We start from the raw sequence: 17,577 nt of genomic DNA on the forward strand, positions 1-17,577 counted from the left end.
TTTTTAAAGGATATATATAAATAATAAGTCGTAGTATTAACTTATCCATGAATTTTTATTCTTTAATAGAAATATCACTTAATAGGATCATTAGTAATAAAAATAATTTAAATTAGGTAATAAATTTTCAAGGGCATTATGATCATCACCTCGATTCTATATCATCTATCACAATAATATATTATCAATACAATAAACTCCAAACAATGAATTCGAAAAACAAATAACAGATTTCATCATAACACAAATTCATAGTCGAAATCCAAGTTCAAATACGAACCAAAAAAAAAAACAATCGTCCAAATAAAACAATTCAAACATAAATCCAAATTTAAAATTTAAAAAGATCACCCACGACGTCTCTACGCCTCCCATTGACGCTGTAACTCGGCAATCTGCTGGTCTTGTGCATCAGATCGAGCATTCATGTCTTGCCTCAATGATCCAATTGAAAGGTCGAAATGATCACGGAATGAAGTCAAATCATTATGAAATCGCTGATAATAATCTCCCGACATTGAACCACCAGCTTGTTGATCTTCATGACCCCCTTCTTCTTCCTCTTGATCTTGATCTTCGTTATCCTCTTCTTCATTGCCACCAGCAGCGGATGATGTGCCGGCCCCAAAATCACCAAAAGTGGGAGGACGACGGCCAGCTGCAATCTCGTAGTGGACAAACGATCTAACACGCTGCCTTTTTGCATGAGGAACTATAGTGAATCGATCATAAATCAACAGAGCTCCTTTTAGCTCACTAAAATCAATTGAATGACCGAGGTCTCTCAGATACCCCACTAGAGTAAAATCCAAATATAGCTTTCATTCTTGCCAAACTAACTAGATACTCCCTCCCATTCATCCTAACTGTAATCTTCTTCTTATCACCACGCACAGACATAGTAGTCAAGAATTCATAGCACAGAGGATCATATCCAGAAAAATTAATATTCCTAGCAAAAGTATCCATTCCCAAATTCTTCAACAATCTCATTACTCTACCCTCAAGTCGAAGATCCTTAATCAAATCCAAATCTAAATAATGAGGAGTAGTAATCTCTGATTCGTTAAATTTTTTAAATACAGTACCCTCCCATTCAGAATTCAATTGAAAGGGACACATGTACCTTTCTGAGAGATCTTCCTCCTCCTCCGAATATTCTCTTCCATATCTTCGTCTATCCTAATGTTGGCGTTTTTTGTTCGAGGCATATTGCCAGCGGATCTGGAGAAAATCGGAGGTAGCGAATCTTGTAGAGGCGTGGAGTGGAGCGCGGTGGAGATGGGAGGCAGCGGAGAAAATGGGAGGCAGCGGTCGCTGGAGAAAATAGGAGGCAGCGGCGCGGATGGAAAGGGAGGAAATAAGAAAATTAGGGCACCCAGCAGCCGCTCATATATATATATATATATATATATATATATATATATATATATATATATATATATATATATATATATATATATATATCATAAGGCCAGCGCTCGCTGGAACCCAGCAGTCGTTGGGTATCCAGCGCTCATGGGCTCCTAGCGTTCGCTGGGTTCCTGTCTATCGCCCGTTGAAGCACAGCGCTCACTGGATTTGTGAATTTCAAATCCTAAAATATCACGTCAAGTTCTTGCTAATTCATTAAAAATCCGATCAAGAATTCATTCAAAATCATGAAGATTCTGTGAGAATTCTATAGACTTTTAAAATCCACGGACTTTTAAAATCTATAAAAATCTTGAACTAATACACCCCCCTAAAAGAAAATGACTATTTTCATATATTGACTCTTATTATTATTATTATTATTATTATTATTATTATGTGTTGACCTAATAAAGTGATTAATACTTAAAGTTAAAAGTTTTAAATTCGAATTTACCATAATATAATTTTTAAAGCTATTTAATAATAATAATAATAATAATAATAATAATAATAATAATAATAATAATAATAATAATAATAATAATAATAATAATAATAATAATAATAATTGAGTGGAAAATACCACTAAACTGCAGTTATAATTCTAGTGGTTAAAAAATTTAGAATCACCGCAAGCTTACAATCATGTTATTTTCTTAATGTTAGAATGATAATTAATTATTGGATTTGGACGATCTTGAGCATTTTAATCCCAACATTGGATGATGTAGAAAGTGTTACAAATTTTAATCATACCTTGGAAAACAATATGTACATGAACTTAGATCAATTAGTATGCAGTTCTAATACTCCCTCTGTCCCATATATATATATATATATATATATATATATATATATATATATATATATATATATATAAATTGATTGAAATTTACATAAAAATTAAGAAAAAAATATAAGTAAACTTCTTAATATATCCATAGGTATTATTTAATGATGAATTAAAATTAAAGTAAGAATTAAATAGAGATTAAATAATAACACAAAATTTCTAAGTATACACCAGGGTGTACCGTACACTCGAATTAATCCGTACTCAAATTCTGACTGGCATGCTGATCCAAACCCGCATCCTAACCTAAATCGTATAAATGACACTATTCAGTTATACATATAACACTGTTTATAATTGATACTATTCAATTATATAAATGACACTGTAACATTTTAAAATATTATAGTGTCATTTTCAATCTTATAGTGTTATTTAAAATATTATAATGTCATTTACAATCTTATAGTGTCAATTACAGAAAGTATCATTTATATTTCTGAATAGTGCTAATTATACACAGTGTCATTGACAATGTTATACTTTCATTTATACGCGGTGTCATGGAAGGACGCCGTCAGCAGCCTCCAGATCTCGGCGCTGCCGATCCAAATCTGCCCGATCCTTATCTTGGCGCCGCCGATCAAGATCGAAGGAAATCTGCCCGATCCAGATCTTCGACCACCACACCGCAGCAGGTCCCCAGCTGCACAGTCGCCGCCGGATGTCAATCGAGTCCACCGGTGACGGACTTGAGTTCGCCGGCTTTCAATCGTGAAAAGGGGGGCCTCAACCTCCCCCCGGTATCATCTAACTTTGACGTGTTTCGCTCGAAATCAACTGTTCCGTCCGGCGCAGTGGCTGCTGGGCAGCAGTCGACGCCTCATGTTGATACAGAAAAGCCTTCTGGAGGATTAAACGACTCGGAACAGGTAATCCCGTCGTGCAGCGAACCTATCTCTTATGCCGCGAAAGTTCGGCCTACCATGATCAAGCAGCCGGATTTTCCTGCTTATGGTCTTCGTACACTGCATTCGAAACGTGAGGGGGAGGTCGTTACTTTATCGATCCCGAAATCAGAGTATCAACAGCGTCTTGATGAATTTCAGTTTGCTTTGATCGGGAGGATGATCCTTCGCAAAGGCGACAAGCCGCGTTCGTTCGCGGATATTACGCTAGAGTTGCAGCGTATCTGGCAGTGCTCGGATTGCCAATTCATTCCTATGGCTAAGGGTTTCTTTACTATCAAATTCAAGACGCTGGAAGCAAAAAAGAAGGCAAAAGGAAATGCGGTCCTCCAGCTTTCAACGGGTCACATACGTCTTCGAGAATGGTGCCGATACTTTGATCCTTATAAAGAAACCTCATCTCTTGCGCAAGTGTGGGTCAGGGTGTATTATCTCCCGGTGGAATTATGGACTCCAGTTATCATTGCTAATATTGGTCGAGCCCTAGGACATCCGTTGCGTATTGACAACGTTTCTGCTAATGGCCAAGTGGGGCATTTCGCCAGGGTCCTTGTGGAAATCAATATGGCGCTGCCCCTTCTCAATTCAATGTACATCGATGATGGTAATAATTCTTTCTATATTGCTAATCGTATTAGCAGGCTTGAGGCACAGGTTACTCAAGGGATGGAATTGCTCGTTGAGCAAGTTCCACCTAAGCGTGGACCGGGTCGTCCTAAAAAGGGTATGGAACGTTCACGCGTGCCACTGATTCCGAATCCGGTAGATTACATAAAAGGTCGTCTAAGAAATGCGGAGGAAATGGGATATAAGCCGAGGGACTTTGTGGTTGATCATAGCAACAATAGTGCTATGCGTGCTATGAACAATATCGCGCACGGCCGTTGGTCGGATGAAATGGAGTTGGACGACTTTCATTCCAACAAGGATTTTCCTTATTGATTTTGTTGCCAAGTATTGTCTTTTGACTTAAGCTGTACTATGCGTTGATGTTTTTATTTTACGAGCTCTTTTCGAGTCTCGGGCCCTAAGTTTGCTTTCTTGTGCCTTCAAGGGTTTTTTCTTTTTCCTTTTTAATAAAACTCAATTTCATCATTATACGCAGTGTCATTTATATAACATAATAGTGTCAATTACAGACAGTATCATTTGTAAAATCAAATAGTATCATTTACATGATTTGAGTCAGGATGCGGGTCAAAATTTGGGTACGGGTCAATTCGGGTGTACGATACACTTAAGTGTACTCAAGATCATCTCAAATAATGAATGAATAAAAAAATATTACTTTTTATATAAACAGGCCTATATATTTGAGACATTTAAAAAAGGAAAACAAGTTTATACAATAGAAGGGTGGGTGTATATATTTATAACCAAAACAATATAATTAATATATTCATGTATATCCATTAGTTTGTATGGTAAAAATACATAGCTTGAAAAAGAAAATGCCACAAAAGTAGGATACATCTCTCTTGGACAATTTTGTTGTTCAATTAATTCGCGCAATCATAATATTCTTGTGCTAGAAACAGGGGGCCATAACTGATTAATTACACTTTGAATCCATAGTTTCTCCCATTCATAATATTCTTGTGCTAGAAACAGGGGGCGATAACTGATTAATTACACTTTGAATCCATAGTTTCTCCCATCTTATTCTTTTAATTCGACAATAAAGTCTATTAATTCGATAACAAAGACTAATTTTTAAGCCAGCAAACCGGATACGTATATAATTTTTAAAATTTTAAATTTTGTAAATAAAATTAATTATAATCTATAATATTATAACAACTTTCATTTTTATAAAAATATCATTAAAATAAGGGTTATTAGCGTCTAAATACCAATTTTAGGGGTAGTTTGATTTTTCACATGAACTTTAAAAGAAGTAAAAAAATACATGAACTTTAATATTCTAATAATTTTGCCATAAATTCTATTTTCGCTCAAATTAAAGTTTACGAGGCAAATCAGAATGTCGATGTCTACTAATCAAACGTTTTGAAAAAAATGATACCGTATAGGAAATCATATAAAGATACCGTATAAAACATCTGTAAACCTAAAAATTGTAGGATTTTTATTGAGTTCAAATGTTTAGAAATTGAATTTATGGTAAAATTGTTACAATATTAAAGTTTATGCATTTTTTGACTCTTTTCATAGTTCATGTACAAAATTAAACTATCCCTCAAATTAATGTATTTAAGCGCAAATAACCTTAAAATATCGGATTTGTGCTGGCTTTTCTCATTGAGTTCAGATTTCAGATTCATTGAGTTCTTAATCTGGACTAGAAATGGTGCTGCTGGCTTTTCTCATTTTTAAAACGTTTCTTTTCAATCAATTGGGGAAGCTGAAGTCTTACAGTTTAAGTTTATATTGAGTTTATATTGAGTTCTTATATTTTGGATTTGAGATTTTTGGATTTTCACGATAGCAGATTTTCAATTTATAGCAGTTGAGCAAGTCATTATTGGGCTATATTAAAATTGAATTTGTTTTGATATTGTAGGAGTGTAGGAATGGATACTGATAGTAATGATGTTGATATGGAGAAGGAGACAAAGGATGATGAGGTGCAAATATTGGAGACACATACTTCTAAGAGTACTCCAGGTACTTATGTGGATTGTGGTAGTACAATAGGCACTACGAGGTTGGGTGTTGTTGAAAATGATGATATGGAAGTTTCTAAGAAACAAAAATCTAATGTGTGATTACATTTTGATAAGCCTTGCATGATAGATAATGTTCCAAAGTGTAAATGCAAGCATTGTCATGGTTGGTACAACTGCAAAGCTTCAAATGGCACCAGTCATTTGAAGCGTCACATTAAATCTTGTTTCAAAACTCCTAAGTTTCAAGATTTGGGTAGTATGTTTGATAATCGAGCTGCCTTTTTGACAAAATGGAAATTTGATGCTAAGGTGTATAGGGATATATAAGTTGGATGGAGCTATCATTAAGCATGATCTCTCATTTACCTATGCCGAGTATGATGGAGTTAATGAATTGAATGCTTGCTTGAATCCTGAATTCAAAGCTGTAAGCAGAAACACAACAAGAAATGATTGTATGAAAGTGTTTGAGATGGAAAAAGATAAATTGAAGAAGTTGTTTGTTGCTCATTCTGGAAGAATATGTTTGACATCTGATGTATGGACTGCTGTGACCACTGTAGGCTATATGAGTGTAATTGCACATTTTGTTGATGAAAATTAGATGTTAAATAGAAAATTGCTTTCTTTTGTTAAGTTAGATACTGCTCATTCTGGTCTTGAATTGTCTAGAAAGTTGCTTGAAGTGCTTAAGGATTGGGGTATTGAATCCAAGATATTTTCATTGACTTTGGATAATGCTACTTCCAATGATAGCATGGTTAGGTTCTTGAAAGATAGGCTTAATTTGCAAACAGTTTACTGTGTGGGGGTGAATTTTTTCATGTAAGGTGTGCTGCTCAGATCTTGAATTTGATTGTTCAAGAAGGTCTAAAGACTGTGGAAGATGCATTGAAAAGAATAAGAAATAGTGTGAAATATGTGAAGGCTACAGATGGGAGCATGAGAGAGTTTCAAAAGTGCATTGAGAAGGTTCACTTAACTGATATACGTGGGGGGGGTTCTTGAAGTTAGATGTGTCAACTAGATGGAATTCTACCTATCTAATGCTTGATAGTGCTATAAAGTACCGTAAAGCATTTACTAATTTTAGCTTCAATGACACTAACTATAAGTACTGCCCAACCAATGAAGAGCGGGAAAGAGGTCAAAAAATATGTGAGTTTTTGGAGCCTTTTTACACAATCACTAGAGAGATATCTGGGTCGTCATATCCTACCTCCAATTAATTTTTCATGCAAGTTGCACAAATAGAAATGAAGTTAAATGAACTTGCTGGTTCGACTAATGAGGTAATTAAAGATATGGTGTCAAGGATGAAGAATAAATTCGATAAGTATTGGGAAGACTATTGTGCCACTCTTGTCTTTGGAAGTATTCTGGACCCCTATTCAAAGTTGAAGTTCTTGACATTTTGTTACAAGATACTTTACCCACATGATTATGAGGAGAATGTGAAGAAGATAAGAGATTTGTTTTATAAACTCTTTGGGGAATATGACAAGATTAAAACTGCATCAAGATGTCCCACTATCCCTCCAAGATAGACTCTTCCTCAATCTCAATCTCAGTCACATGCCGCCACAATCATTTTTGGATGTAAGTATGCTTTATTTTAATTAATTTAAATCTGTAAAATCCAATTTTTTGACTGGTTTGAATATGATTTTATAGTTTTTTTACATTTTATTTGTGTTGTAGTTGTATAATCAAGAGTTGAATGAAGAAGAGTCAACCAATGGCGAAAATGAACTTGATTTGTACTTGGAAAAGCGTTTCAAACCCTTTAAGAACTATTTTCTTTAAATTTGATTTAATTTATCAATTTTTGGAAGTAAAAAAAAAATTATTTATCAAATTTTTGGCCCGATTTGGCTCGACCCACCCGGCGGCCCGTATAGGGCTGGGCTTTATTTTTCAAGGCCCGCTGAAATTTTGGGCCAGCCCGACCCGGCCCAAAAAATTGCTTAGGCCCGCTGGGTTGGGCCGGACTGGCCCGACCCGCAAGGTTTAACAGCCTTACTCATAAGTGGTCCCCTCAATGGATGAGTCGATAACTGACTCAACCAATGTGGATGCTCTGAAAAGGGGGAAAAAAAGTTAAAATTGAAAATACCTATTTTATCATAGAATATTACTCATACTTATAAATATATAAAAATTATACACACTTACCATTTTACCCTTTAGCGTGTAGATATACATTAAGTTAATTTTAGCCAATGCAAACTTATACGCTCACACGATGCACGGCCTACCATATAAGCGTGTACTAAATCAATTTTAACTAATACACGTTTATACGACCTAGCGTGTAAGTATTTATTAATCAAGTTTCGTGTAAGCTAATGCATGCTTTACACACTCGTACGACCTAACGTATAAGCGTGTAAGTGTGCATTAAATAAATTTTAGCTAATGCACGCTTAAATTCTAGCACGACCAAGCGTGTACAGATAAACACAATTTACACCAACATAATCGGCGATGATGATGGAAGGAGTGAGAGGCACCAACATTAGAGGGTGTGAATCAGACAACAATGAAGAGGTGGGAGATAACATGTTTCACCATTTAGAAGGTGAATTAATTGGGTGAGGGGAGAGCGCAAATGGGAGTGTGGAAGATGTGAGAGTGATATTTATTTTATACGTGAGCGGGGAACATAATGGATATATAGTTTTATTTTGTATCATATAAAAAATGGGTTGTTTTTATTTGTTATTATAATGATGAATATAATTTGTTTTTAAATTAACCCAAGAACAAAACTAATGAAATCTACAATATTGAATCAAACAAATTTTCATCGTGCTCGAATTATCTGATGATCCATTGATTTTTAAGGTTGTATTCACTTTGGTTGATAAATTATCATGGAAAATGTGGGATTATAGAAAAATCTTCCTTCAAATGCCTCATTTCTTTTTCCTCATGTCTAATAAAAGAAAATTTCACCCTTTCTCATTCCTTATTTTTATTTCAAGTAGAGATAATATTATCCCTTCATTTTTCGTGTGATAATATTATCTTTCTTAAAAGTGAAAATGATGAATGAGAAATGGTGAAATTCTCTTTTATAAAAAATAAGGTAAAAGAATAATATTCTCTTTGGTTGATAAATTTATCATGGAAAAATGAGGGATAACAAATGCCTCTTTTCTTTTCCCCCGTTTCATATAATTTTTATTATTATTATTTTCCATTTATTCTTTTTCATTTCAAGGATTGGATAATATTATTCCTCTATTTCTAGTGTGATAATAGCTCTCTTTGAAGTAAAAATAATGAATGAGAAATAGTGAAATTATATTTTGCAGAAAATAAGAAAACAGAAAAAAATTAGTGGTAATACATAGTAGTAACACATTTGGTAAAAGAAATAAGTTAAATATCACAATCCATAAAAATATAAGTTTAGTAGCACCTTTTGAGTGAAAGGACTTGAATACCCTTATGACTAGTCAAAAAGTGTTGATGTTGACATCTAAGACTACTCACATCGGTGACACTCACATGAGTGTCACTGCATAAGACAAACAAATGGAATTACAAATTTAAATGGAAATTGGAGCAAATTTGGTGACTTTGGGCGGTTCACCGCCTTTGAGGCGTGAGAAAGTCATGCTTACGTGGCACCCTTTCATTGGGTGCCACTTAATTAAATATATAATTTTAAATACTATTTTTTAATAGTTTATTGTAATATAAAAAAATTAAAAATTAGGAAAAAAAATTCTATATATAGACTTCAATTTTTTTTCATCAACACCACTTCAATATCCTTATTTTCTCATCAATCTTTCAATAGCCTTATTTTCTATCTTCATTTTTTCTTCATTTTGAAGCCATGGATCCAAATGACCCCAATTATTATTCAAATTTTGGATCTTTTTTTCACCCTCAAAATTTTTCAAATCCAGAAGATGTTCAAAATTCTCAGTACTACGAGAATTCTCAATTTTCTCCACACCTCAACCAAATTTCTACCCCTCACGAACATCTCATTTCACAAAATATCTCTCGTAATTTATTTCAAGATGTCGAACACCCAAAGAAAAATCAGAAAGCTGCAAAAAATGTAGCTTGGTGCGTGAAAGAAGATGTAGCGCTTATGTCTTCTTGGATCTGCGTTAGCGAAGATAAGCAAAAAGGAAAAAAATCAAAGAGGGGCGACGATGTGGGAACGTGTGCAGAATAAGTATCATGAAGCTCAAAAAGAAAATCCAGATGAGATCGGCCCAAGGAATATCGAATCAATGAAAGGTCGTTTTAAACGACTTAATGAAAATGCAAACAAGTGGATTGCTGCTTGCAAAGAAGCAGATGCTAGAAAAAGAAGTGGAATGAGCCAGAAAGATATAGAGATGGAAGCTCACTCAATTTATGAAGCAGGTGGCAGTAAATTCCAAGACTTGGTTGTTTTCAATAATGTTATGAGTAAACATCCGAAGTGGAACTTAGCAATCAATGAAGTGGGTGATGATCAAGAAAGTGGTGGCAGCACAAAAAGGTCTAAAACTTCTGAAGATGGTGATTACTTTATCCCGTCCAATCCAGAAACTCCAACTACTGGCGGATCTACTATGTCTCGTCCTACAGGTAGAGATAAAGCTAAAATTGAATTGGAACGTGAAAAGCTTAAAATGAATTCTCTGAAGATGGAAAAGAAAATGTTGGTCGCATTGTTGGCGAAGGACCATTTGTCTGCAGAAGAGGAAGAGATGGAAAGCCACCTCATTGCCATTTTATTTGCGAAGTAGTTTTGCAATTATGTAATTTTAATTTATGTTATTTCAATTCTGCATTGCTCTATGTAATTTGTTTGAATTTTCAATCCAACTGTTGAACATGCAAGTGTCTCTGACACTCTTCACGTGATCATAATTTTCTATCACACATTTTCTGACATTTCACATGCACACTTTAATCTCTGTCATTCACATGCACACTTTAATCTCTATCATTCACATGCACACTTAATAATTGTCCTGCCATTTCACATGCATCCAAATGTCTCAACAACGACAAATGAATGGTTCACATGCAAATGTCAAACAACTTAAATTAAATTTTATCACTGCATTTATTTTTCTATATAATATACCTCATATCCAGTACCTAACTCATTCTAAAGCCAAAATGTCTTCTTCATCTTCAGATGAATGGGAAGAACGACGTTATCAACAAAATCGTCAAATTGATCGCATTATTGACGATATGCTCATAAACAATCCCAATCTTATTTTAGGAACTTCTTCTTCCACTAATAAAAAAAGGTATTGTGATAGGGAACGTGAAGTTGGTGAGCAACGTTTGATGAGTGATTATTTTGTCCCTAATCTAACGTATACTCCGGAGCTCTTCCGGCGTAGATTTCGCATGCAAAAATCATTGTTCCTTCGTATAGTAGATGCTGTTACTGCTAACGACGAATATTTTCAACAGAGACCCGATTGCACTGGTAGGCAAGGCCTTTCACCACTACAAAAATTCACTGGAGCTATGAGGGTGTTGGCTTATGGAACCGCAACCGATGCCGTTGATGAATACTTACGAATGAGTTCAACAGTCACGAGGGATGCTGTCATTCATTTCGTAGAAGGTATCATTTCTTGCTTTGGTGACACATACCTTAGAAGGCCCAATCAACAAGATTTGCAAAGACTACTCTATGTTGGAGAACAACGTGGTTTCCCCGGCATGATTGAAAGTATTGATTGCATGCATTGGGAATGGAAGAACTGTCCTACTGCCTGGGCTGGTCAATATGCAGGAAGAAGTGGAAAACCAACAATCATTTTGGAAGCCGTTGCATCATATGATTTATGGATATGGCATGCGTTCTTTGGAACTCCAAGTTCGTGCAATGATATCAATGTACTTCATCGATCTCCCATTTTTAGTGATATTTTAGAAGGTAGAGCACCTAATATAAGTTATGTGGTCAATGATCGTCAAAATGATAGAGCTTATTATCTCACTGATGGCATATATCCCTCTTCGACTGCATTTGTTAAGACAATTTCAAGTCCAGTGCTCCGAAAGCACAAGTTGTTCGCTCAACACCAAGAGGCTGTAAGAAAAGATGTCGAGAGAGCCTTCGGAGTTCTACAAGCTCGATTTGCATTTATTCGATGTCCTTGTCTCATTTGGGATAGGATTTTGATGGGAAAAATTATGATGGCTTGTATCATCATGCACAATATGATAGTGGAAGATGAACGAGACACATACCAAAACAATTATGATCCCACAGAATTTTTGATGGATTTACCTGTAGATGAAGATGTATATATTCACTTCTCAACTGATAGAATTGCAAGTTTGTCTAATTACATGATCAACAGGGATCGACTTCGCAATAGCGAAGCTCACAAAGCTCTTCAGAAGGACTTAATTGAGCATATATGGGCAAAATTCGGCACGACTAATTGAATATGTAATTTGCATCTGTTGTACTTGTAATTTTAATTTCCTATATGTATTTGTAATTTATTTTATGTATTTTTAATTTTATTTTACTCGTGTAATTTTTGTTGTATGATCAAGTAAATTTTAAATTTTTATTTTTTTATATTTTTTCTCTATTATTTTAATTTTTAAAATATATTTAAAAATTATTGTGACTAATATAAGAATAAAAATAAAACAAAATAAAAAAGATAAAGGTCATGTGAGTGTCACCAATGGGAGTAGATTTAAGATAAAGGTTGGGTTGTGTATGTGGAAGAGAGAGAAATGAATATTTTAATTGAAGGTTGGGTTGAGGGAAAGTCACTGATGGGGATAGTCTAATATATTCATATGTTTAATAAAAGTCAAAAAACTGACGCAACATACATTGTTGCTTACAAATTACACGAGAATTTCATACTTACGATTTTACTTTGAAAGAAATCGTGATTTATGCACATTTATTATATTTAAAAGTTAGGTTGCAGACTTTGCACTTTTTAAGGAAACATTAAACCTTAAATTTTCATCCGTATTTGAGGTTGTTGGTTAGTTAATGAAGGAGAGAATAAGTATATACCAACCAAATCTGTTCATTCATTAGAAATTTGAACTAGAAACAAGAAAATCCTCTCAATATATTGCTCGACGGGTGCACGGTTACTCTAAATTCAAAAACAAATTGATCTGAAGTCTTATATTGCATAAGGTTTGTGAAATATATATATTTTTTAATTTCAACAGTACATGATTACTGTTCTTTCGTACACGGTTGTGCACGGTTGGCTTTCTACGTGTTGTTTGAATGTGAAATTTTTTGAGGGAGATTATAATATTGTTTCAAACTAAATTAGATAACTTTAAACATTAAAATATAATCGTGTATTAAACCGTGCACGAAACCGTGTACAAGTGTTTATGAGTGCACGGTTTAATTAAGTGATTTAGTGTTGTTTATTTCGATAATTATGTTAATATATGACTTATTACATGTTTTGGACTAAAAAAACTCCTAAAAAATACTCTGTACGTAAATTACATTATTTTTCCACCCTTAGTGTTCGTTCGTGCACGGTTAGGGTTTTTTCGTGCACTATATTATTTTTCCACCCTTAGAGTTCGTCCGTGCACAGTTAGGGTTTTTCCGTGCACGGTTGTGCATGGCTAGGGATTTTGTTGTACACAGTTTGGTTTAAGATGTTTTTTATGTTATTTCTAGCATTTATGTATATTTATTTCATGTGTTTGAGTACACGGTTTCTTGTTTTGTGTATTTAAATGTTGTATTTTTGTCGTTTTGAAGCAGATGTCGTTTCAAGCAATCGTTATACGGCATAGTGGTCAATGGAACTTAACCGAGTATGAAGACGGCGATGAGGTTGTCTTGTACGTGTCAAAGGAAGAGCTTTGTCATGCGAAGTTGATGCAAGAGGTGCATGAGCAATTAAACGAGGATGGTCGATCAACTTATATGCTTTTCTACACATCGACCACGGACGAAGGAGAAAAATAAAAGTGGCTTTGAAGGCTGATTCATATTTGAACCGTCTGATTTCCGAGCAAAAGAAATATCCCATTGTGTACGTGATCGAGAAGGGCAAACAATCTGCGGCTGCGGTTCCTCAGAATCAGGAGCAGGGATATTATGAGTCACAACGGTCTACTGTGTTTCCTACCGAGACGGACGTTGGAAAAAGTATCCCGACAGAAGATGATAGTAGGGACGAATCATCGTCGCAGGAGGAGGAAGACAAGTCCGACTCTTCGGATGAGGAAGAAGATGTGATACGACGCAGAGAGATATTGGATTCAGTGTCGACTGAACATAAAGCTTGGAGACAGACAGGGCCTCAGAATTTCACATCGGATGAGCAGCCCGATGTCGAGCCTCGTGGCAGAGTTGAGCAACCCGAGGCATGTGACTGGGAGATTCCAGTCCTTGATTTTGACGATGTGTCGGCATTAGGTTGGGAGGATTCTAACATACTGTGGAGAGCGGGAAATTATCAGTGGGGGCTCTATTCCGATCGAATGATGAGTTGCCGATCATTGTTGGCTTGTACCATATGGAGAATCACGTGGAGTATGCTGTGGATCGTTCCAGTAAGACTCGTTTGTAGTTTGTTTGCAAGCATGGCAACGATTGTTTTTTCATGCTGCGAGCCGTTCAGAGTGCATCGATTTGGAGAGTGATTAAGGTGGTGATGGATCATACCTGCCACACGGATTTGAATCGCACTGCCCCGAGACAGATTTCGGTGAGGGTTGTTGGAAAGTATTTTGCACGAAAATTGGTCGGCGATGGGGTCGTTTTGAACCCGAATGAGATGATTTCAGAGATGCAGCGCTTATTCGGGATTGAGATCAATTACAGTTTCGCTCTCCGTGCAAGAAATATCGCGATTGAGATCACGTATGGTGATTTTGGGAACTCCTATCAGATGCTCCCGTCGTATTTGTGTATGCTGAGAATAAGTAATCCCGACACATTATATGACCTTGAGATGAAGGCTGATGGCGAGTTCCATCATATGTTTGTTGCACTTGGACAAAGCGTGGCTGCCTTTGGGAATAGTTACTTGAGGTCGGTCATCGTCGTAAACGGGACCCATCTGAAGGGAAGGAATGGCGGCATTTTGTTCGTTGCTGTTACAAAGGATGGGAACGAAGGAATATTTTCTCTCGCAGTTGGGCTTGGTCCTATTGAGAACGACGAGTCTTGGACTTGGCTCTTCCACCGACCGAGGAGTTTCTTTGGTCAGCCTGATGATCTCTTGATTGTGTCTGATCAGCACAAGAGCATCAGAAATGCTGCGGAGTGTGTGTACCCGAACGTCCCGCACGGGTTGTGCTATTACCATCTGCAGAAGAATCTCGCGCATTATGGGTTGCATGTAGCTGCAGTCTTCAAAGCAGCGGCATATTCCTATCGATCAGACGATTTTCATAGGAATTTTTCTGCGCTTGAAGTACTGAAAGTCAACGCGCACACACGCCTTGACACTATTGGTGTCGAGAGATGGGCTAGGTTCAAGTGCCCTGTACGACGTACGAGCTTCATGACGTCGAATGCTGCCGAGACGATGAACAGTAGGCTGTTGTGGGCACGACGCCTCCCGGTTGCCTCATTGATAGAGTCCTATCGAGCTATTTTGGAGAAATGGTTTGATGCACGACGCCTCTCGACTGCATCGAGGTCACATGAGTTGATTGAGGTAGTAGAGGCAAAGTTGCATGTGGCCGTCGAAGCGGGTCGGCAATTGGATGTTCGAGGGACGATGACGCGACGACGACGCATATGTTTAGTGTTGAAGATGATCATGCATTCTACATTGTCGATCTCGAGAATTGGACTTGTAGTTGTGCTCAGTTCGATCTGGACGACATTCCATGTCGTCATGCTTGTGCCGCTATTAGGTACGTCATTTATTACTCCCTCCGTCCTAGCTTTTAGTATCCAACTTTCCTTTTTTGGCCGTCCCATATTTTGGCATCCATTTCTATTTTTAGTAAAAGCAGGTGGGGCCCTTACTCCACTTTAATTATTTTAACTCTCACATAAAATATGGGACCCTTATTCCACTCACAACACATCAATCACTTTATTAAAACCCATGCCGTTCTCAACTGGATACCAAAAGCCGGGACGAAGGGAGTAATATTTTTGCATATTGTAATTATTTTTGTAAATTTATGTTATTATTTGTGCATTTTATTAGGCGTGCAGGATTGCAAGTCATGGATTTTGTTGGAAAATATTTCAAACAATCCGTGTTGTTGGCCACATACATGGAGCGTATTGTTCCCGTGCCACATCCTATGTATTGGACTGTGCCTGAATCGATATCAGCCTATGTTGTGAAACCCCCGGATATCACAGAGCGTGCGGGTCGCCCGAAGATGAGTAGGACTCGTTCAGCAGTCGAGGGTCCTCCTAAGTCATGACCTCAAGTATGCTCACGTTGCAAGGGTGGGGGTCACAATGCCCGGAGATGCACATCGCCACTTACATTGGACTTGAACGTGCCGATGGAGGGTGTCGAGCAACCACCGATGCACGAAGGCGGCGAAAGAAGAAATACAGTATTTGTAGGAGTGGAACACACACTAGGAATGCATGGCCTCGACGGGAGAGTGAATGAATTTGTAGTTTCTTGTTGTTTGGAGTCTGAATTTATTGTTGGTATCTGTTGTTGGTTGTTTACTTGTTGTTTGGAGTCTGAATTTGTTGTTGGTATTTGTTGATTTTGCGCGTAAATTCGAAAAACAGGTGAATTTGGATGAAAAATGGCTAACAGTGGGTTGTACCCGGTTCTATTCGCAACCGTGTACAGACCGTCGCAACCGTGCATGAAACCGTGCACAGAATCGTACACGGTTTCGTGCACGGTTTCGAGGGGCTGTACACGGTTGCGAATAGAACTAGGTACAGCCCACTGTTAGCCATTTTTCATCCAAATTCAAGCGAACACATCACCAACAACCGCACAATCAAATCAAACGCATTTTAACAAACTAACAATCAACTAGTGGGGTACACAATTCAAACAATTATCCCAAAGCAGAGCGAATTGGGGTACACAATTCCCATATCCTACAAGCTATAATGTAGCGATATTTTTCTACATCCCTAGTGGTTTTCATATGATCCCGTTTCGGTTTTCCACATATCAACCGGTCTAAGTAAAGCACATGCAAACACACCATAACTAATGACGTCCTGTTGGCAGAATTGCTGGTTGATTGGCATCATCACATACGCCATCTCTGAATCAGCAACATGGACAAACTTGTTGGGATTGTTTTTCCAATACCCCACAGTATGTAACAATCTAGGCATCAAACGAGTTATGCACCTCATCGAAGCTTGTCGACGTTGTGTGGCCCCTTCAACATGTGACAGAGAATCATAGACCCGAACCTCCCATCGGTCGATAGAAATGACCACGGTGCACCAATGACTTCGATTGACATTACAAATAGTAAGAATCTGCATTGATAGTGATGATACGAGAAATATTTAGAAATTTTTAATGCATCGATAGTAATGACCAACTGCCCTTAAGAATTACTAAGCTTACCTCACTAGCCTCCATCCAAGGCCATGTATGATCTGCATCAGTGCCCTGGAACATTGTGATGAGATTGTTGGGCACCATCCAATGTATGTATGCATCTCTCCCTTGTACATCATTCCCATGTGGATCCTCCGGATGTAGCTTACCGAACTCTCTGTATAGGGTCTCCTGAACAGGAATAAATGATATGATTAGTGTAACAATATATTGGAAGCCTCAAAATCAATCAAAGTCAC

The 17,577-nt window shown here is 36.9% G+C and overlaps 2 protein-coding genes across 2 annotated transcripts; both read left to right on the forward strand.

Moving 5' to 3' along the window:
* The first annotated feature begins 9,985 nt into the window (after positions 1 to 9,985).
* On the forward strand, positions 9,986 to 10,570 carry LOC130998333 (uncharacterized). The gene has a single exon (XM_057923759.1). It carries the CDS (start codon positions 9,986 to 9,988, stop codon positions 10,568 to 10,570), a length of 585 nt encoding a protein of 194 aa, XP_057779742.1.
* Positions 10,571 to 10,949: 379 nt separating this feature from the next.
* LOC130998334 (uncharacterized) lies at positions 10,950 to 12,245 on the forward strand. The gene is made up of 2 exons (XM_057923760.1): positions 10,950 to 11,571; positions 11,668 to 12,245. Exons 1-2 carry the CDS (start codon positions 10,950 to 10,952, stop codon positions 12,243 to 12,245), a joined length of 1,200 nt encoding a protein of 399 aa, XP_057779743.1.
* The last annotated feature ends 5,332 nt before the right edge of the window (positions 12,246 to 17,577 follow it).

The sequence above is a fragment of the Salvia miltiorrhiza genome, chromosome 8 (genome assembly GCF_028751815.1).
Source record: "Salvia miltiorrhiza cultivar Shanhuang (shh) chromosome 8, IMPLAD_Smil_shh, whole genome shotgun sequence".
NCBI classification, from domain to species: domain Eukaryota; kingdom Viridiplantae; phylum Streptophyta; class Magnoliopsida; order Lamiales; family Lamiaceae; genus Salvia; species Salvia miltiorrhiza.